Source organism: Pleurodeles waltl, chromosome 2_2 (genome assembly GCF_031143425.1).
Source record: "Pleurodeles waltl isolate 20211129_DDA chromosome 2_2, aPleWal1.hap1.20221129, whole genome shotgun sequence".
NCBI lineage: Eukaryota > Metazoa > Chordata > Amphibia > Caudata > Salamandridae > Pleurodeles > Pleurodeles waltl.
Window position 1 is genome coordinate 717,103,429 of NC_090439.1, and position 23,191 is coordinate 717,126,619.

General features: G+C 41.1%; 1 protein-coding gene across 1 annotated transcript in view; it reads right to left on the reverse strand.

Moving 5' to 3' along the window:
• COPS5 (COP9 signalosome subunit 5) overlaps positions 1-23,191 on the reverse strand; it is a 157,693-nt gene that overhangs the window by 125,766 nt on the left and 8,736 nt on the right. Inside the window, exon 2 of the mRNA XM_069220292.1 lies at positions 3,411-3,645. Coding sequence (XP_069076393.1) covers positions 3,411-3,645 — 235 coding nt within the window. The remainder of the gene's footprint in view (positions 1-3,410; positions 3,646-23,191) is intronic.

Here is a 23,191-nt window from a genome sequence, read left to right on the forward strand (position 1 = left end):
GCCACAGGATCCGGGAGGATTACAAGCCGGGATCGGGAGCACTCGTTTAGTGCTTCCGATTGGCCATCTTGCCGGCACGCTCCACTTAGAGGTTTGATCTTTAGTGAATAAAAATAATATTACGGGGAATTGCAAGTTCAAGATGCTTGAACTTTTGAGAACAAAATACTAAGAAGATGTTTCTTTTAACTTTGGAACTATGTCTTTTGGAGTGCTCGGAAACTGATTTATATTGTGTGGATACTGTCCTCTTTGAGGAACTTTTAGGAGCATTTTCGCCTCCTGAGGGACCCGACCTCTGTCCAAATACTTTACAATTGATTGTGTTCATTGGTATAATAGATTGTTAAATAATTTGAAGACACATGGTTTTGTGTGCACTAACAGAACCCAGCCACCAATTCCAGTTATTAATTTTCAACTCGGTTTACTTTTTTTTTTTTTTTTTTTTTTTTTTTAAATCAACCACCAGGCATTCATAAAGGATTCTTGACAGGCGTAATCCCATTTATATGGCTTAAATCTCTATCAAGGGAGGGATTATTTTCCCTATGGGCAAAAAGAATCCAAAAAACACAAAAATTAAGGTGCTAGCACGTGGGGTACAATTTACCCTGTGGGGAATTCTCTGCTTTTGACAACTTTGCACATAGAGAGTTAGATTTGACTGTAACCGTCACATAACATTCTCAGGAACTCGGATGGAAACATCTGGCTGGTGTAGATTTGCATGGCTACTGTTAGAAATGTTTGTCAATTCCAGAGAGATGTAAACCTACACTTGCAGAGAAGTGTACATCTGCATGTGCAAGCTTACTACTTTCATAGTGACTCAGGCCCCAAACCTCAAACAAGAAACAATGAGAAGTGACACTGCTGTGCACCTAACTGATCAGGGAACCTGGTAGCAAAAGGGAAGCACCACTCCAACTTTTTGCCTTTCAGTCTGCAGTTTCTGGTGTTGCGAGTGGGGAAATTGATAAGGGTGGACTTCATACCTGCACTCCCCACCCAACACTGCACTTAAAGACATACAGAGAGACTCAGAAGTTGGGCAGTAGTTGAGGTACTGGTGGTCACTGTGTATAGTAGGACTTTGGGGTGGCACACGCTGCACTAGCCTTTTCATCCCCCGGGGAAGTATGGAAGCAAAAAGTTATAATCAGTGCCCCAGGGGCATTGAAAAGAAAGAATGCTAAAAAAGAAGTTATGTCAGAATTGCTTGAATGGTGCTTGTTCCAAGTGCAAAATGCCATAGCTAAATCTTGTTTAGGCAAGTTATTGCTGAGACAAAAAAATGTAAAGTCAATTAAATTAGTCAGTTTAGTTTAACTGCACCACTTGAAACATGTTAAAGTTACAACGGAAACAAGCATGGATTTAGGAATCAGCCTCCTGTATGCGTTTTAAAATTCATATATTACACAAACATATGTGTAAGTATGAATATTATCGAGGTGTTAAACCTCTTTGCAGATTTTGTAATTTGAACATAAGAAAAGTGTTTTTAATTATTTAACTACTTTTTTCCCCAGTCTGATGAATCTGCATGAAAATTTCTAAAGTATGCATTTGCTGCCTCTGATTTCATGTGCCAAATTTCTCTTGACATTATCTACTCCTTAGCTTTCTCATATCACCTATATGTAGATGACTGACAAATCTTGTTCCAGACATCTCACATCAATCATATATTTCCTGCCTCCCAACCATCTGTGTTTAGAGAGAACTACACCCTCTGACAAACTCCTACAAAACTGAAATCTTAAACTTCTCCTCTCCCATTCAAGCCAACCCTGCCGTCCTTCCTTCAGACCCCAATGAATTGGGACCCATCAGCTGAAACCTCAGTGTTCTCTTCAGGCCATTAACGAGGACAGAAACATTCATCTTCAGTGCAGTATCCATAGCATGCTGTCAACTGCAAACAATACACAAAACCTGCTCAATCATTCCCTATAAGACTGCTAAAACACTGATTAACTCACGTCTTCAGTAGACAGGACTATTCGAAGAGTTTTTTGGTTAGAATCTCCAACTAATCGCAAGCATCTTTTGACAAGGTTTCAAAGTTTGCTTCTGAGACAATTCAACCAACCTAGCACCCCCCATTTCAGTTTACTAATATAAGGCCGCCTAGCTCAGAGCTAAGAACAGGGCCCTAAGCAAAATACTAACATTAATATTCATATCAATAAAACAACCTACTACCTAACTACACTTCCAACACCTTATCAGACTTATCTAGTAACTTGTAACCTTAGATCTGCCAATTATAACCATCTGACTACACTTTTCCCATTTTGTGTACCTGTTGGGTTCCTTCATTAGACTTCCTTAAAGTGTGGTAATGGTGCTACAAACGGATTTCAAGAATTCAAAATCATATAATCTACACTTCCTAGCATTTGAAACGGAAGGCAATAACCACATACTCTGCAGTAAAGATGCTTATGGTATACCTAAAACAAGTCTTTTGTGTTTCTTAATCTAGTGATAGGTTAGGTTAGGTTACTTGTTCTATTTCAGAATCACCACCCAGATTAATACATTGGTGCAACTGATTAAGACTAAAATTGCTACTAGCACAGTTTTACACTGAATTCATCACCTATGTACGGCCGTCAATGTTCTGGAAAATGAATAAAAACTGTAAAAAAGCTGGTCAAGGGAAGAAAGCAGATGCATACAGGAGAAAGGTCCTGAAAGTCGTATATTCTCATTATAAGAATAACATTTTTGCAATAGCACAGCAAAACCTCAATGGCAAAATTACACCTAAATCAATATGAGTTCTGCTAACCTTGGAGACATTTTTGCAGATTGGGTTAACCTTTACTATATGTTTTGCTATTTACAAAAAAATAAATATATAATAAATAATAATAATAATAATAATAATAAATCTACGTCTGTAAAAAGGGTTACTTCTAATGCTATCTGCACCAATAAGTTCAAGCAATGATTTAAGTACTTTATACTCAAACATGAATTATACCCAGATCGGCAAGACCTTTTTTGAGATTCTCAATACAGCTTTGAGAACTATGAGCACCCACTTGACAAATAAATACATTTTTAACTGCAGGTGCCATCGCTTGCATTCTGAACAGCTGAGGCAGATTCAAGATCCGTGTTAGAGTCACGAGTAATGCCATACCACTCCCATGGTCAAACTCTAATGAAGGAAGGAATTGATTTGGGTTATGTTACAGGGATATAAGTGGCCTATTTTAGAGGTTTTAGTTTCCCATAGCGTAATGGTTTTTCATGTAATTGGGCGGGAATAAATATTGAACCGCAATCTGGAGCTCCCAAGACTGAAGTTACAAGTTAGTGTTAGAGCATAAGTGAGATTGGGTCAGAATGAAGTATACTTCAGATTTATGTTCATTTCACACACACAGTACCTGCTTTGCATTTTCGATGTATGCCGCCATGTACTCGTATGCTGCTGCCTGCGCATTGACTCTGGTCTCTGTTCCTTCCACTGGTAAGGCAAAGCTGTCCATAATTATCATTGTTTCACCGTCCACCTTTCCAAGCATTAGTCCCATGACTTCGAGGCTGCCTCCAGATCGAGCATGCATCACCATCTTCAGCAGCGCAAGTGCCGAGATCTTGCAATACTTGAAGTAATGATGGCTACAAGAAACCAGAAGCAAGGATGTGAGCATGTGGTAATAAAGCCACTTATTTTTTTTTTATTATATTCTTAACAAATAAAAACGAAACCGCCATACACAGTCCAGATAAACGTTTCAGCCATGTACGCGTGTCAGATGTCCAGCTCTTCACTTGTACTAAAGGGAAATTAAATGATACGTCTACCTAGCGTTTCAGATGTTTACACTGCCGAAAATAAAATTCCTGCACTCACGTACCCATATCTACTCCCCACCACCATTTCAGTTGTAATTTGAAGATCGAACTGAAGCTCCCACAAGCAGTTTATAAAAAACGTCTTTGGAAAACTACAAATACATGCATTCAAACCCAAGTAAACAACAATGCTTTGTCTACATTTTCAAGTGCTAATGACTGTTACCCTTGTTTATTGTTTAAATTGAGGGTTTGCTTTTCTCTTTATTACACGTTTGCAACTCAGTGCTTTTCGTTTTACTATCTAAAAAAAAAAAAAAAAAAAAACAATCACAATGAAAAATAGTTTCATGAAGAAGATAAAACATATGGCAGTGTTTCTTTGAGCGTGACATACTGTGGGTTACCCAGGGTGATGGGTCAGTAGTGAACTTATCTATCCATGTTATGAACAGACATGTGAATCCATAATGAATGAAAAATCTGAAGTGCAACATATAAACCCCCCCTGCACTACCAAACATTGTGGTGAAAAATAAAGAAAGGCAAAGACTAGAAGGGCCTCATGAGGAACCATGACCACTTGAAGCCAACGAGGACGGCAGAGAACTGACGGCAGGGAGCGTTGCAGAGATTTCCTCCATCCTTCTTCTAGCCCCCTCACAATTCTCCTACCAGTGCAATCAGCAACAGTATGGGACTCTCCTCCACTTACCCTAAGAGATGAATCATATTTCTAAAAACTCCAGAAAAAGCTCAAGTTCTGCCTTTCCTTTGGGCCATTTTAATAACTTGGGACTATTTCATGGCACCATTGTTCCTGTTCTAGGAGCCTTCCATCCTCCTTCCTCTTTTGTTTTAACTTGCATTTAACGACCTCAGGTATTCCATGTTCTGCATGCTAGAGTTTTAGACGTGCCAAATATATAAATGAAAGTACTTCAAAGGGGGATTTTAGATATTTTCTGTTGTCAATCAAAATACTGCTTTGTAGACTGACACCACTTGCAACCCACCGTACAGCACACACTACTTCACTGGCTCCTTAATGTAACCCTCTACCACTCAAGATAAAGACCCCTTACTTCACAACCAGCAATTTAGTTCCTATCAGTGCATACTTCATCACATACAAAAATATTCACTTAAACCACTGTAAATACCCAATTCATTCTTAAATGTTTTGATGTCAAGGTTTCCTCACCCCCTCACTCCCCCCCCCCCCCCCAACCCCTTCACAGCACATCGTTTTGTACTTGTTTTTCACTGGTTCTCAATAAACAAGTGTGTTTTTACTTTGGGCTGATAAGCTGAAGAAAATTTGTGGAGCTATTGGTGGTCTGAGGCTTTTATTTACTTTACACAATTAAAAACGTTATTTCAATTAAATGGTCTGCGCAGCAAAGAAATAAAACAGGATAAAGCTCATATCCATAACCTTTCTGACTTGTTATCTGATATCTAGAAAGGGTCCCAAGGCATATAAAACAGGGCTTTGGCCCTCATGTTCTTGGGGGAAAGTTCTCACCTCGAAATATCTTCTTGAAACAGAGGAACAGGCTTAACATTGGATAATGCTGTTTAATTAACCTCGTTTGTCATGGTGAGGTCTCAACATTAAGGCCAAAAGCACAACATCGATCAGAAGTGTTTAACGTATCCTAAGTGTTGAGGTGACCTCTTTATCGACCTTGAAGAGAATGGCTGAATGGTAAAAGATAAGTCTTCATGTGTCTTTAACAAATAGAGCCCTCAATGTGGTAAGAAAGTCACATTTTGAAACGGAGTCTTTGCAATGGAATGGTCATTCCTTCTTAAAATACATTGGCAGATTACAATTTCCTGGTTATTTAGCTCTGCTACCATGTATAGGGGCACTTGCATTATTCAGCAGTGTTTGTTTTCCTCTAGTTGTGTTCTTCCTCAGAGTGAAACGTTGCTTGGAACAGTTGTGTAAAGTAACAAGAACAGTTAGACTATTCCAGTCAAAGCATGCCTTGCACTCACGTCTGCACACCTGTTTTTGCAGCCTGTAATCACGAGGGATTGTATGTCCATGAGCACCTTACAGCTGTCCTAGTGTCATGGGTGTAACTATCAGTGATGCAACTGCTGCAGCAGCACGAGGATGCAGGGGTATGTGGGGCACTGGCTGCAGTTTATTTAACAGGCCTGCTAATTTTTTTTAAAGATTGCCTGCATGGGTCTGCGTTTGTGCTTTCATGGGGTGTGAAGTGGGGATTAGGGGAGTTCTGTGGGGGTAATATGGGTAGCAGAGTAAAGCGTGAGTCCAGAAGAGACAAAACGAGAAAGCAGACAGGAAGGATGGCGAATGGAGAGAAAGTAGGGATGGGAGTGGAAACAAACAATAGGAAGAACAAATATTTGGAAAGAAAAATAGGAGCGCGTCATGAAGGAGGAACAGAAAAGAAAGAAAAAAGAATAGTGTAAATAAAGAGGGCAGAGAGAAAAAAAAAAAGGAGGTATGTAGGTGAGAGACTGAAAAACAAAAGGAGAGGAAAGGTTAAATGCAAAATTGAGGCTAGGGATAAAAAGGGGAAAGGGGAGGATGAAAAGTAGCAGGCAGAGGAAAGGCTGAGATAAGGAAAGGACGTAAGGATCTGAGAAAATGGACAAGAACAAGCACAAAGGGATTTAGAGAAGAAAGAAAGGGCCAGACACGAGGGTGCCCTTACCTTACAAAAAAGTGATGATATGCATCCGAAAGATATGGTTCACACTGCTTATACAGCTAAGGCAAAACACTTCTTGTGAGCACATTCTGTCCTCTTTTTTGCATTCTTCAGTCTGATACCCTAACTGGCTGGTGTATGCCCAGATGTGGGGTACTGGGCACAATGTGCCACTAGAACCAAGCAATACCAGACTGATGAGTCCTAATAAGGGCAAAATCCGTCTTGGGTTGCTTGTGATCCAGTTAAGGGAGGACCTGGCCTTGTAGTTTGGGCAAGACTGTATTGGAACAGGGTCCAGACTAATTTGAACAAGGCTAGGCCCAAACTCAGGTGTCATGGCGTGCAAAATCTCGATGGACTGGAATGCAGCTCAGAGTAATTACCAGTGGCTAAGATTTCATCCATCACTTCTATGTCTACTTCATTGAATTCTAAAAGGAACATTAGCATAGTACATACGTAAGCTTTTCCAACAAGGGCAATCAACTATACTTTCTCGGTATGGTGAAGCTTTAGGAGGCAACTACATAGTAATTATTTCTTTTAGCTTTTGAAAACATATCCTTCAATGTGTGCATAAAAATTGATTGACTGGACAGTTGAACGTCAAACTATATGCATGCACAGCTCAGAACTCTTTAAGATCCTGATGTAAAAAAAAAAAAATTGGTCAGGAGTGGAAGACTTGGGAGAAGCAAATTACTTAATATTCACTAAAGTCCACAAACTGGTGTTTGTAGCAAACTCTACTGCTGTAATATTACTGGCCGAGATAGTTGAAAAGGTCTTTGTATCTACGGTTAACATGCTCCCATTAGTGGGCTGCTGTAGGGTAGAAAATAGGTTAAGGATTTTGAATAACTTTTGTACTCCCAAAATTTTATTAGCTGTTGCCTTTAATGAGGCAAACATACCTTTCATGTTGCCTAATACAATGGGAAATTGAGGACTATTGGAATACCCCTTCTGATAACTTGAAGCACCGAACAGGTAACAAGAAGGGAAACAAACATTTAATGATAATGGGAAGAATTAATCTCCACTCCCTTAACTGAAGATTGCAGAACAATATTATGGCTTAATACACAACGTGGACTCCATCAATCCTTCCTTTTCCCTTTGCAATATCTATTTTTAGTGTTATGCTTTTATTAACAAAGAGGAGGGGCATTTTATTTATGATTACGGTATAGGTTCTGGACATGAATGATTTTTAGCTTCAGTCACTACTGCTGCACTGCTTACTGCAATATTTCTGACTGTAAAACACTCTTACTTTAGCTCTGAAACTTTGTTTCAGCAGCTATTTTCTGCTCCCGCCATGAGGTAAACATGTGTTCCCAGCCTGCCATCTTGGATCTTTGAATTTAAAAATGGAATCCACATCATTCCATATGCACGCACACAAACACACACACGTGCACCTATGAAATGATGAAACCTTTAGGAGTAGGGAGGTTATAGCACTTTTTTTTTTTTGGGCGGTGCTGCAAGGCATTAGCAAACAGCACTGCAAACTCATTAGCTCCAAAAGGCGAGAAACACTGGCTTTGGTAACACTTTTGAGGTTGAGCCTATGCAACTCATGCACTGTCTCTTCGAGACATGATGTAATCAGTTCCTGGGCTTTCATCCCACCCAGTAGCTTTTTATTTGTGTGTCCTTGAAAAAGGCTTTTTTGCTACTGGGTAATTTAGCTTTTTAGTCCCGCCTTGTGCTCATTTGTTTCATACCCTGGAGCAGGGACTAACTACTTGTATTGTTCCACTGTCACTCTTATCTGTTATGGTGCACTATTTTTTTCGTTGGTTACTTGCCTGCTTCCTTACTGGTTGTGTTTGTAACTCAGTCAGACGAATAGCCCGGCACTGCTTTTTGTTGTTGTTTTATTTGAAATCCTGAAATGGCTGTGCTATTTCGTGCTAGTGTTATGAACTTCATTTGACAAACAGCCTTGCAGTGCATTTTGTTCCAAAAGACATACCTTTACCATATCGAGACTCAAACCTGGCTCCCCAGCTCCGAGGTCGTCAGTTCTGGCTGTTACGACACATCCCATCCTGCCACTTCTCTTCTAATTTCAGTACTCTTGTTTAGCAAACAGTGGCTGTGTCACTTAGCTACTGCTCCTCGCACCCCCCCCTGTCAGTCTATGGCTCATGTTCTGACTGTCCCCCCTTGCATCCGCTGCTGTTAGAAAAACTCTATTGTATCTTTTGTTGACGACTAAAGCTCTCTTGTACCTTAATTTTTGAGAGCCACATAAAATTGTTAAATAAATATATACATAAATATTAAAGTTCATCATGTCTTGTTCTCCTCAGAGAAGGTACAGCCAGGCGCACTGCAGAAACCTCACTCAGTGCGGCCCCCTTCCTTCAGCAATGAGGGTTGGGCCATGTCGCCTCTACTCCTCACAACTCCCCCTCAAAGTGGCGCCCCTCTCAATCTACAGCTGCTGGAGATGTCTTGTTCTCCTCGTTGGAGGTACAGCCAGCCAGAGGAGCAGGAGCTGTGCTGCAGGGCACCAGTCACTTTGATTTCATCTCCATGAACAGCCGTCAAGGCAACCTGCTGGACAACCGTGTTGCATGGTGCAGTACATGCAGCGGCACAGGGACCAAACGCTCCAGGAAACCCACTGAACACAGACTATTGCTATATGTTGCTACTAAGCAGGCAGTCACAAGCGCAGTTACCTTGCAGGCACCAGGGCCATTATTTGAATGGTGCAGAGGCACAGGGGCCAAAAGCTCCAGGAAAGCCACTGAACCCCGATTATTGCTCTATGCTGCTACTAAACAAGCAGTCACAAGCACAGTTACCTTGAAGACACCAGGGCCATAATTTGAATGGTGCAGCAGGTGCACTGGCACAGGGTCCAAATGCTCTAGGAAACCAAGTGAATACCGGTTATTGCTATACTTTGCTAGTAGCAAGCAGTCAGGAGTGCTTTTTTAGTTCTTTTGTAACTATAGCACCCAAAGTGACACAAAGCCTTAAGTATCACTTTAATAATAAAAGCTGCAACCTATTTGTTTTTTCTGCCTACCGCCACCTAAGGTTACATTCAGCATATTTACATGGCACATTTTCACAGTTTTTGTATGGTCCTAAAATGCTTCTGAATCTCGACACACCAACACCCTGGCAAGGGCAATTTTCCATCCTGTAACATTACCATTTCAGCCATTGTAAATACTATAGAAATACTTCTAACTTATCATATGGCATTCCATACAAAGCATTGGAAAAGCCAAAAGGTCTCACCTATGCAAGATATGTCAGTTTTGTCAGTGGTTTGTTAGCCATTTAATACAATGCCATACCCATTTATCTTGCTCTCTCACACACTATTCCGCCTCACCAATATAGTTAACTTCAGATCTTCACGCAGTTTCTTTCCCGTGCCTTTTCAAATTTTCTATCCCTCAAACACAAGCTCTACTCCTCTTCTTAGGGTGCCTTCTGCATACACAGATTTTTTCTCACACACTATTTCTGCCCCCACTTCTCAATTTCAATAACCACTACCTGCACAAGCTGCCCATCCCCCTTATTCTTCTTTGATATCTTTTCGCTGCAGCTCTCACTATCTATTCACCATATCACACAATTCTACTACACAAATATACTACATAACACACAATTTAACACCACACAAATCGCTAACAATTCCAATAATTCCAGTACACACCACATACAGCCACATTATACTACAAAACACATAAGTAAAAAAAAAACACCACATCATTTACAGTGCTAATAGCTGTAACTCTCACAAATGGGAGTCCTACTGCATTGCAAATCCTTTTTGATTTTGGAAGCACTTAATACGTTGTTTAACATGTAGTCATTTTTAATCTAAACAGAATGAACTATAACCTTGATATTTCTTCCTCTTGCTTTACTTATTTTTAACACATCTATTTTGTTTTTTAAGAAAACACAAACAGTCTCACATTTATAGCCAACTTAAGTTGAGTGAACTTATACAAGGGAAGCACATAGATTTTTTTCAAAGCATCGATACACAACAGGGCCAGATATTGCCAGATTAATCGGACATTAAGTGGATTAAATACATTAAAATTTCAATCCAACCATTTCCCACAAATCCTTTTGTTTCTCCCTGGGACAACCACAATTTTTGTAAATGGATTCTTCAGCTATGGCAAATATATTCATACCTTTGAGCCACGCAGCTATTATCAGATCATTAGTAACTCTCCAATGGCAGGCTATATCCCTCCTAGCCATCAGGGTGCTCACTGCTAGTAAGGTTTTGTCTCCTCAATTTCCATCCCAACTCATATGTATTCCTAGGATCGCATTCTCTGGATTCTTGACAAATGGAATATCAATCCGTCCCTGACTTGGTAGTGTATTTGATTCCAATATTTCTGAATCACTGGGCAGTCCCATATCATGTTTATAAATGAGCCTAGTGCTGTATGACATCTGGTACTGTCAGGATCCAGGACCTTCCCCATGTTGTGTAGCCTTTTGGGAGTGTAACACATCCTGTATATATATTTCAAATGAATGAGCCGTAGCTTCACTGAAATTGCAGTTATCCTTGCAGCCATTTTCACCTCCCACCAATCCTGTTCACCAAAGTCCCCTCAAGTCACAATCCATCGTTTCCTCAAGGTACTCGGGGGGGGGAGCATTTATCACCAGAGATCAGCATAGCCTGGATATACCCATTTTTAGGGGTGAGCGCAAAGCCCTCCGTCCCTCTTCTAATCTCTCTTTAGGGGGATTATAACCACGCCCATGTTATGTCAGTCACTTTCATTGGTTTGTGGGCTTGCCTTTTAAAATCTGCTTGTTTTCATTTGTGAAAGGCATCCATACCTCATGCCTTTTCCCGTGTTAAGCCCTCCTCGAGATCACCGGTAAACTACTGGAAACATAGCAGGCTCCATGTTTTCCGTATGGTTTCTGGACTACTTTTTCTCTTTATTTCTCAGCGCGCTGGTGCTCATTTCCACTCCACCCCCCCATTTAATGTGGCAAGAAAAGTCTGGTTAGGAGTTTACAACGCTAATAGCTCTAACTCGACATAATTCGAGACCCGTTGCATTGCAAATGCTTGTTATATTTTGTCCATGGTGAGCACAGGGTTCTATAAGGATGAACTCTGGTATGGGAGTTAGGCTGTATTTGCCTTTGGAGCATATATCATTGTTTTAAGAAGGAAAAGAATTGTGATCTATGTTAGTCCTATTCTGCAATGAGATAAGCATAGTATTTCATATGTGATGAAGACCAAATATCACAGAGCTTAGATATACCTATTCTATCTTATGCCAGGAACCCTTTCACTTTTGCCACAAGTGGCATCAAGTCAATATCGAAAGTGGTATCTCCCAGGTTAGTTTCTGCTCCCAAGTAATCCATTTGAGTGTGCTATACCAACTCTCTGTAGGAGTCCTTGCACTGAGAGGCAGGCGGCCTCTTTTGGCTTTCTGCTATATGGTTGATTCAACACCCTTAAACCCTCCAAGAGCTGTGGCACCAATCTAATGCTTGGATCACCCCCGACTCCAAATATCCAATCGCTGAAGAGAATTATTTGGGCGGTCCAATAGTATAGATTGGTGTCAGGGATGCCCAAATCGTAGGGTGGCTGTACACATTTAATAAAGACCATCCCGGAGGACCCCTAGCCAAAAGGAAGGAGGTCACTGTGAGTTGTAGAGTATTAAATAATGTTGGTCGCAGTGTTAGGAAATTCATGTGGATAATGGAAGCCTCCTCATCCAATCAAATTGCCACTTTAAGATTAAGGTATATATTCTAGTGATCCCGAGTAGTTGATTTTTCATAATTGAATTGGTAGGGGCCTAATTTGGCCTTATACTCTTGGGCGTAGCACTTTGTTGTGTTTGCCTTAATCTGGTATAATAGACATTCTGCCCTGATGTCTGGGGTCTTAACCCAGGATAAGGATACCCTCGTGGGTCTGTAGTTATGGAGTGAGGAACGAGGGACATAAATTGTCAAGAAGCTTCACTGTGCACCACGATAACTCGGTTAGTCCCCTTAAGGGCCAATGGGAATGGTGGACTTTAGATCCTTGCATTCAGGGCCCTTTGCTAACCTCTGATTGACTGTGGAACATTTAAATAAAGCTGTTAATCTAGGACCAGAGACGCAGGTCTTCTCACAAATTTTTACGTTTCAGCTGGGGTTAGGGGGAGAAAAACAGTGGCTCGCCACTCAATCTCTTTTCTCCTCCGCTGGCACACTCTGACCAACTCCCAGCAACACTCCCACCTCCACCTTGTCTAGGAGAACACCTTTCTGCCTTATTAGGACCCAGCTTGTGGGTTGACGAACCTCACCTCTTGATGGACATGGTGGGTCAGGTCTCGACATTTTGTGGCAGACTCGGACGGGGATGCAGCAGGTGGAGAAAGGGTGGAGTAGAATTCAACTATAGCCCCTGCAATGGTGTGATGCCGGATTTTCTTGTGACCGCCCTAAAGCCCAGGCCTTACATCAAGGGTGGAGAATCCCAATGGCACACTGTTCATGAGCAGAGAAGGAGGCCGGGCCACTCCCTATGGTCATTTGATCAACATCTGCAACAAGTGGGGGGCGGGGGGTGAAGGTGAGAGCAGGAGAGATTGGAAAAGATGCAGCCAATGAGGAGTTGAGGTCCCAAACACTGCAAGTTGGGATGTTGCAGGGATACTAAGGCTGTCCACACAGTTCACGTATGAAAGTCTCCTTTAAGAGGTGCCCCTTGTGAACCCAGTAGTTCTATGCTACAAATGTGTCAATTAAGGATTCCCCAGGGGACAAAAAAAAAAACAAGCGTTCGACAGAACACTGTCTCAAGGTGCAGGACTGCATTGGATCGCTGCAGCCAGGACATAGCAAGTTTGCTCATGACCACCAGATTGGGGGTATAATACCTTACTTAAATTATTATGAAAACATTGCAAAATAAGTGTTGTGCATCATGAGCCTTATTTTTATTTGTAATAAAACAGCAAGTACATGTAACTACAAAAGACAACTTTGTAAGTAAATTTGTGAACAATGTGGAGCAGCTGGTAAATGAGAGCTTACCTGTGACGGGAGATGAGGTGGCGGGGAACCAATAAATTTGATACAAAGTGAATATATGTCCAGTACCATTAACAGGACAAACAATCTAATATAGAGTAAAAAATAAATACTTTTGTTAAATAGTATACAAATAATGTTTTGTTTAAAAAAAAAAAAAAAGTGACTTATTCTGGTGTTCAGTGAGAAGTGATCTGACGGCACAGTGGTGTTGAATGGGTAGGTGTGCATTATATAAGCATAATTAAGGAATAGAAGCAGAAGGAACAGGTATGTGTGGCACAATACAGGATACAGGGAAACAGAACAATGAGTTGTTTATGGGTACTTGGAGGTTGCGCTGCATGAAATATTAACATGTTTTTGAGGACTAGGGCAAAATCGGAGTTGCCCGTGGACATTTTTAACATTGAATAGCTTCCAAAAGGAATATAATTACCCTTTTCGGGTCAGAGGTGTCCAAGGGTAGGAGCCACACTGCAAGGAGCTTGAAATTTACTAAACATGGAAAAGGCTATCCATTTTACCTATTAGACAGGTCCTTAAAGAAAAAGTTATGTATGCGGTTACAAAACGTTAAAATTACTAACTTTGAGATTTTAAAAATACTTTTTTTTTTTTTTTTTTTCCAACTGACTACACAACTTTTCAAGTCACGTTTTCCACACTTTTATATTCACATTTTTCACCGCTGGTAGTGATGGAGGGAAAGAAGAACAATTAAACATTGCTAACCAAGAATATTGATCAAATGGACAGAGGCCCAATGCGTACTCAGAGCGCATGTAAAGATTGACAACCTTTTCAGTTCTAGGAGTAGATAGTAGGTATAGTCACTGCAGTCAGTTGTGTATGGTAGGAGTTATGGGTGCCCCTTTGAGTTAGAGGAGGTAACAAGAAAGACATTTCTGGAAGAGGCCCCAGACGGTTGGAAACATGAAATGTAGTAAATGGTACCCTAATGTTCCTATTGTTGGGTTCCTATGATGTGATCACTGCACTGGGCAAGAAGTGGACAGCAAAGGGTAATGTAAGAAATAAAAATAAGAAAGCCTTGAAAGTGATACACAGAGAGGGTGAATACCAGGTCCTGAAGAGCAAGGCCTATAACCTCACTCAGTTACGAAAATATCTCGATTCTTCCATGCATTTTCTAAATATCTTTTCTTTTTCTCGTTATTCAGATCTTATTCTTCACTTATTTATTTAACCTCCATATTATGTTTGCTGAAAAAAAACACCTTGCTGACTATGCCTTTTATACTAGTGTCTGTGATCTTTACTTGTTATATATCTATATTTTTTCCCGGGATATTGAACAACCCAAAGATACTTTGATCTGTAGTTATGAACTGTAAACAAGGCTAACATTGTTATATTGCCTTACATATTTATATATGCATTTATCGCTGTAAACTGCTCTATCACAGCAGCTTATGGCTACAGTTCATGCTGCATAAAAACTCAAAAAAAAAAAAAAAAAAAACAGAAAAGGATGAAGATGTATATAGGGACATTTTTCAGACCGCTTGTGGAGCGAAGGTTGGGACAGTGGGAGACCTGAAGGAATCAGGTAGGACACAGAGTCATACTATTGCAGGAGTTTAAATGTGTGCTTCTTAACTTTTGACTTCTAAGGATTCCCACAATCATTACTGAAACCCAGGGCCCCCACTGAATCCTTACTGGAGTCCAGGGACCCCTACTGAGTCATTATAAGAAGCCTTGCTTCTAGGGAAATGGAGCACAGCGATGAACTGGAAGGCCCCCCACAGCTCTCCCTTTATCGCGATGACTTGTATACAATGACAGCTGGGGAGGGGAACTCTCATTACCAAAAGAGACATGTTGCTGCTAGCACTACAGGCTAAGTCAGAGGAGATACCTCCTTAAAGACAGAAAAGAATCGCAGCAATGACTAGCGACAACAAAATGACTTTTACACAGGGGCCGAACAACAGCTCCAGAGGATCCAAGGAGACCTTGGAACGAATCATAAACACATCTGCAACGCAACAGAGAGACGGCCCGGGGCTACAGCACTGAGACCCAAAAACACAAGACATGTCACAATCCTCTGAGAATGCTAATATGCTGACACAGGGATGCGACAGTCTGGAATACAGGCTGATGAATGCACACTAACAGACACCCAACACTAAATGCAGGGTGCACAAGTTTAAAACTATGGTTACAATGTTTATATGCAACTGTTACTATCAAATGAAGCTTGAAATTATTAATACCTGGAGAGCATTTGTATTCAAGGAAATGAGAAAGATTAGTTCCAAATATTGATCGATAACATAATTGTTGATTGCATGCAGGAAAGAAAAAAAATCTATAAAGAGCCAATAAAAACAAACAAAAAACTTCAAATTATACACTGGAATTTGCAGCCCTACCTATAATGAGAAAATGAAAGGACAAGTTCAAAAATGCTTTAAAGAATTAATTACGACCCTAAGAAAGCAGGGGCCCACTGGTCAGCCTTAGAATCTATTACAGTGGACTAACGTAGTGACAGGTGCCAACAGGTCATGTGGATGCAAGGCAAAGAGTGGGACATGGACTTAGTGGGGGTAGAACTACAAAATGGAATTTGGCAGCACCTCTCATGTCCAAGATGATAGAAACTACCTCCTTTTGGCTAGCAACAGCAAAATATATCAGCCTCATTTCCCTGTTTGACACAGGTCATAAGAAACACCTGGCTAAGAGACTGGCAGGTGTCTATTAAAGGTCCAGACATCTTTCCAGGAGAAAGCTAAGAGATGTCAGTTTGCGTGGCATAGAAAAAGTTTAGGGCAGGAGTGAGCAATAAGCTGGCAGGAATTAAAACACACACATACATAAATATATATTTATGGAAGGTTTGGAGTCAATATCCTCTGGCTAATAAATACAGTTAATTGATAAGCACAGGCACTGGATTAGAATGCGATACCCAACTTTATCATTGTGGGAAGAAAAACATTGTTAGCACATATAAACAACATTCAAGAAAGTGCTCAAAAACTAAATATAATAAAAAGGTGACAACCCAGTGATAGATCAGTAAATTAAGTAAAATAGAAGTAATGCAAAATCACTCTTATAGCAGATAAGACGGTAGCAATTTGCCTGGTCCTCTGGAAAAAAAACACTAATGAAAACAAAGGCACAACAGACACTGGTGAGAGCAGCAAAGGGAAGAAGAGTATAGGTGATAGCAACAGGGCAGGAGGGAGTACATAAGAGATTTTATATATATATATATATATATATATATATATATATATATATATATATATATATATATATATATATAAATATAAGACACAGCATGGGGTGGGGCAAATGGGGGAGACAGCTGGGAAACAAATGCACACTCATTAACTGCTTCACCAAGATGAAAAATTGTAGTTCTTGAAGAGTAAACAGTGGAAGGGGGATTCTATGGTCCAGGGGAGAAACAAACACAGAAGAGGAAGGCAAACCCACCAGAGGCAATGAAAAAACACGCAACCTAAATGAGTGATAATAAAGTCAAGCCAGGTAAGCAACGGGCTTCACAATAGGACAGCGCAGTAGACAAGACCTAAAAATAATACCCAAAATGAAACTCGCACCTTGTGCCAACAGGTTGTCCATAGAGACTAATCTGTGCAGTACTCTAAGAGCACAAGTTGCAAGTGAAAGCACCTGCGGGCAATGCACGCCAACCAGATTTCTCACGCATAAGTACAAGAGAACTTCAGGGGAACAGAACAAGTTCTTGGAACTGAACCACCTGAAGTACGGTGGCAACAACAAGAGGAAAAGAATGAAAATATGCATTATTTTGCATTATATTGCAATTACTATATGCAGGTTGTGGCATCTGGCGAGACAAAAATAAATTGCAAAATCTATGTAGAATCCATTTGAAACTCAATGAGTTGCATAAAAAGCCTAATTAAAAAAGATTCAGCAAAAAAAAGCTAGAAAATGACAAACAATAGTTCTTAACTTGTAAAATTATATATATATTAATTTTAAAAACAACAGAATATTACATTGGTCAGAGACAAAGCCCTATGTCCAATCTCCTCTGCCTTGACTAGAGGCTGTGTGCAGATGGGGTCAGGTTAAATGCATGCAGTGGGTTGGGTGCAGAGCCTGGCCACAGGAGATGAGCAGTGGGGCTGCCCATCTGAAGGTTTTACAAATTCTGCATTTAGAATATGATTAAAAAAAAATATTTGCAGGACATAAAATAATCTAAGGTTAAAGTGACTATAGTTAGTTGACAGAATGAAACAAAAACACAAATTAAAACAAACATTAGCAAATCTAAAAGGTCTCAGCTACACGAGAGCTATTGGCTTTATCTAGGTTTTTTAGCAATGTTGTACAGCTGCACAACTGCTTTGCAGAATGGTTGCAAGTAAACAAAAAAAGCTGCCAGAGTCATAGCTCTTTTTTTCCCCCCCAACTATGCTGCACAGCAGCCACGCTGCTGTACAACATACCTTCAAAAACAATAAGGCAAATAGAGCTATTTAGCTTTGTCAAATGTTTTTTCTTTGCCCTATTGTACCTGGGGCGAGCTGGTCTCAGCCACGGTTGCTGTGTGTCTTGGACGAGACCAGCTTGTCCTGCACCCGGCGCACCCTCAACCTCCCTTCCCGTCAGGGATGGAAGGGGAAATTGCTTCCCCTTACACCCCCCTCCCGAGTGATGTCTGGGGATGGAGGGGGGATCAAATGGCAAATAGTGGCAAATTTATTGTAGGCAATTTCTTCCCCCATTGGGAGCAGATCGGCCTATTTCTATTAGGCCCATGTGCCCCCAGGGGATGCAGAAACCAATTAGGCACCAGGGATTGGTGTGTGTGTGTATGTGTGTTTTGTTTGGGGGTGGGGGAGGCAGTCCCTTGGGCAAGGGGCTCTCCCCATGGGGGCACATTACTGTTGGCTATTTCTGCACCCTTGGGGGCAGATCGGCCCTATTTTTGTAAGGCCCATCTGCCCAAGGAGGGCAAAAAGCCCACCAGAGTCCAGGGAAGAAAAGCATTAAAAAAAAAAAACAACTTTTTTTTAAAAAAAGGGTGGGTGGGTGGTTGCTGGCCATACCCCCACCTCAAACGGGGACAAAGTTGTTCTGCCCACCGGTGGACAGATGGGGCAATTACCCCCGATCCACTCCTTTCGGGGTGGGAGGTTCAGAAAGTCTACTAGATGCCAGGGAATTTAAAAAAAAATAAAAAAAATAAAAAAATAGTGGGGTGGTGGCTACCAACCAGTATGGGAATGGTTATGCCCCACCCCCAACTGAAGGGGGTAACAGCCTTTCAGCTCTCCCTCTGCACTCTAAAACGTCTTATACCACTGCAAGCTAAAGGACATTTGACTATTTTAGGTTTTGGTCTCACATTTGGGCCATGAGAGCTTGTCTGACTCTCAAAATTATCCCACTTGGAATGGTGAGGGCTGCACTTTTTGGACTTTGGAACGCTGCCATCTAGAAAAATCTACGAGACCTAGACACATCTGAAAATTAAACATCTGGGTAAGTCCAGAGTGGTGTGCTTCGCGTGCACCCTGCACCATGTTCTTACCCACAATGCACTGCAAACCTTCAACTTTGCTTGAAATCACACATTTTTGTAAAGGAACCTTCAGGAATCCACAAAATTCCTACCACCCAGCACTGTTGCACCTATACCGATAAAAATTCTGCCCCACTTGTCAGCCTAAAAATGTGTTTGTTTGTTTTCAAACTGCCCTTTTGGACATGCTTTGGTTTCCCTCATTTTCAACATGTTTTTGGCTCTTCCCTGTCACAGGCACTTGGCCCACTTACATAAGTGAGGTATCATTTTTACCAGGAGACTGAGGGGAACGTTAGGTAGTAGGAAATTTGTCCCGGTGATCCCACAAAGATATATGAAGAAATATTTTATTTTTCAGCTAAATTTGAGGTTTACTGAGTATTCCGGGTAAGAAAACACTGGGGGATCCACACAAGTCACAACTCCTTGGACTCCCTCGGGGTCTAGTTTTCAGAAATGTTTGGGTTTGGTAGGTTTCCGTAGATGGCTGCTGATGGCAGGACCAAAAACGTAGGTACCAAAACAAGTAGTTCTGTATTTGATAATTTTGATGTGTACGTGAAGAGTTTTGGGGCATTTCCTGTCGCGGGCACTAGGCCTACCCACACAAGTGAGGTACCATTTTTATCGGGAGACCTGGGGGAACGCTGGGTAGGAGGAAGTTTGTGGCTCGCCTCAGATTCCAGAACTTGGCAGCACCAAAATGTGAGGAAAAAGTGTTTTTTTGCCAAATGTTGAGGTTTGCAAAGGATTCTGGGTGACAGAACGTGGTGAGAGCGCCACAAGTCACCCTACCCTGGGTTCCCCTTGGTGTCAAGTTTTCAGAAATGTCCACATTTGCTTGGTTTTCCTAGGTGCCGGATGAGCTAGAGGCCAAAATCCACAGCTAAGTACTTTGCAAAAAATGGGTCCGTTTTCTGGGGAAAATGTGATGTGTCCACATTGTGTTTTGGCGCATTCCCTGTCGCGGGCACTAGGCCTACCCTCACAAGTGAGGTACCATTTTTATCATGAGACGACTTGGGGGGGAAATGGTGAGTGGAAGGAAATTTGTGGGTCCTCTTAGATTGCAGAACTTTGTATCACCGAAATGTAAGGCAAAAAGTGTTTTTTTTGGCCAAATTTTGAGGTTTGCAAAGGATTCTGGGTAACAGAACGTAATGAGAGCCCCACAAGTGACCCCATCCTGGATTCCCTCGGGTGTCTAGTTTTCACAAATCCACAGGTTTGGTAGGTTTCCCTAGATGCCGGCTGAGCTAGAGGCCAGAATCCACAGCTAGGCACTTTGCAAAAAACACGTCAGATTTCAATGTAAAAATGTGATGTGTCCATGTTGCGTTTCCTGTCGTGGGCACTAGGCCTACCCACACAAGTGAGGTACCATTTTTATCGGGAAACTAAGGGGACCACAGAATAGCAGAACAAGTGTTATTGCCCCTTGTCTTTCTCTACATTTTTTCCTTCCAAATGTAAGACAGTGTGTAAAAAGACGTCTATTTGAGAAATGCCCTGTAATTCACATGCTATATGGGCACCCCGGAATTCGGAGATGTGCACATAACCACTGTTTCTCAACACCTTATCTTGTGCCCATTTTGGAAATACAAAAGTTACCTCGATACCTATTTTTCACTCTTTCTATTTCACCAAATGAATTGCTGTATACCAGGTATACAATGAATACGCACTGCAAGGTGCAGCTCCTTTATTGGTTCTGGGTACCTAGGGTTTTTGACTAACCTACAAGCACTATATATCCCCGTAAGTCCAGCAGACATAACGGTATATCGCTTTTGAAAATCTGACATCGCAGGAAAAAGTTACCATGGAGAAAAATGGCAGTTTTGTTCACCTCAATTTCAATATTTTTTTTATTTCAGCTGTTACTTTCTGTAGGAAAACCTTGTAGGATCTACACAAATGACCCCTTGCTGAATTCAGAATTGTGTCTACTTTTCAGAAATGTTTAGTTGTCCGGGATCCAGCATCGGTTTCACACACATTTCTGTCACTAACTGGAAGGAGGCTAAAAGCAAAAAAAAAAAAAAAAGAAAAAAAGTAAAAATGGGGTATGTCCCAGTAAAATGCCATAATTGTGGTAGTCTGCCTGGTCCTGAAGTTTGGGAAGATGGTGATTTTTAGCACCGCAAACCCTTTGTCGATGCCATTTTCAGGGAAAAAACAAAAGCTTTCTTCTGCAGCCCTTTTTCCCCATTTATTTTTTTAATTTATTTCGAAAACCGAATTTTTTCCTGTATTTTGGTTAATTTTTTTGTCTCCTCCAGGGGAACTCACAAACTCTGTGTACCTCTAGAATCCCTAGGATGCTGTAAAAAAAGGACGCAAATTTGGCATGGGTAGCTTATGTGGACAAAAAGTTATGAGGGCCTAAGCGCGAACTGCCCCAAATAACCAAAAAAGGCCTGGCACCTGAGGGGGAAAAGGCCTGGCAGCTAAGGGGTTTAAAAAAAAACAATAAACAAAAAAAACCTCTGATGCGGCCAGAACTGATCGCATCTCGCACATTTTTTATGCCAAGCGTGCAAGCACTCTGGCCTATTGTAATCTATCTGTGGGCCCACTGCATATCCATCACTATCACTAGTTCATGGGTTTGCCTTTCAAACATGCTTTGTTATCATTGGTAAATGGTTTACGCCTGTCCCTCCTTGGGGCAGTTTTGTTACTGCCTTGGCCATCGACCCTGTTATATGGAAATTGATACGTTTGACTGCGAGCAAACTTCTTTTTCCTTTTGTGTCTCCCCTTTGCGATCATGCTAATGGCAGCCGTGGCGCTTTGAATCGGCTCTCTCAGGTCAGCGTTTTATTTTTCATTTTCAATTTATGTGGCAAGAAAAGTCCAGTTAGAAATTTAGAATGTTAACAGTTCACACTTGAGCAAACGCTAGACCCATTGCATTACAGATGCTTGTTTCTTTTAGGTATGGTGTGCTACTGTACAACATGGGTATAAAAAACATTGTTATGTTATGTTAGCAGAACTTATAAAGTGCATGTTACTTGGCTCTAAAATGGAGCAAGGAGGTGAAGATACTGCAGGTGAAGATTTAACTGTATGCTTGATTGAACAACCAGGTTTTTAACAGTTCCTTGAATTTGTTGTAACAAGTGGTTGATCTGATGTCTGGGGGTAAAGAGTTCCAGATATTAGATGTAATGACTGAGAATCTAAGGTCTCCCATTCTCCTTCTTAAATTTGGGTACCGACAGATAGTTTATATGTGTGGATCGTAATGTTCGTTTGAGAGTATTCTTCTGCATTTGAGAAGTAATAAAATGCGGGACTGCTGTTGTTGAGTGCTTTAAAAATGACGCAGCTCGTTTTGAACATTGTTCTTTGTTACAACGACAGCCAGTGGAGTTCTTTCAGCAGAGGGGTGATATGGCATCATTTAGGCTGTCTGTAAATTAGTCGAGCTACTGGAAGTCTATTGATGAGGCATTTAGGAAGGCCAACATATAGAGTTGGCCTAGTCTATCCTAGATATCACAAGATCGATGACAGCTTGAGTAAGTGCCTCTGAGGTCAAGAATTTTGCAATGTTCCTGATTCTACAGAGTATTAAAAAAAGATGACGAGACTAATGCTTTGATTTGTACCTTCATGGTTAGACCGTCATCAATAATCACTCCGAGGCTCTTTACACATGGGGTGGAGGTAGGAGGGACTCCCATCTCAAGGGGCCAGAATGATGCTGTCCAAAATCAATCTTACTTTTAGTGATGACAATTTCAGTTTTATCTGAAATCAAATTTAGATGGTTGCTGTTCATCCAGTCACGGATGAACAGCACTGTGGTTTGAAAGTTCTCCTTCAATTCTTGGGACTTGTCAGTCCTAAAAAGTAATTGCAAGTCACCTGCATTGTTATACACCGTACATTTCCTATTTTTAAGAGAATGGAGTAGTGGGCAGATGTACAGGTTGAAAAGATGTGGTTATAGCAACGAGCCCTGTTGGACTCTACAATAAAGGCGAGCCTGAGGTGAATT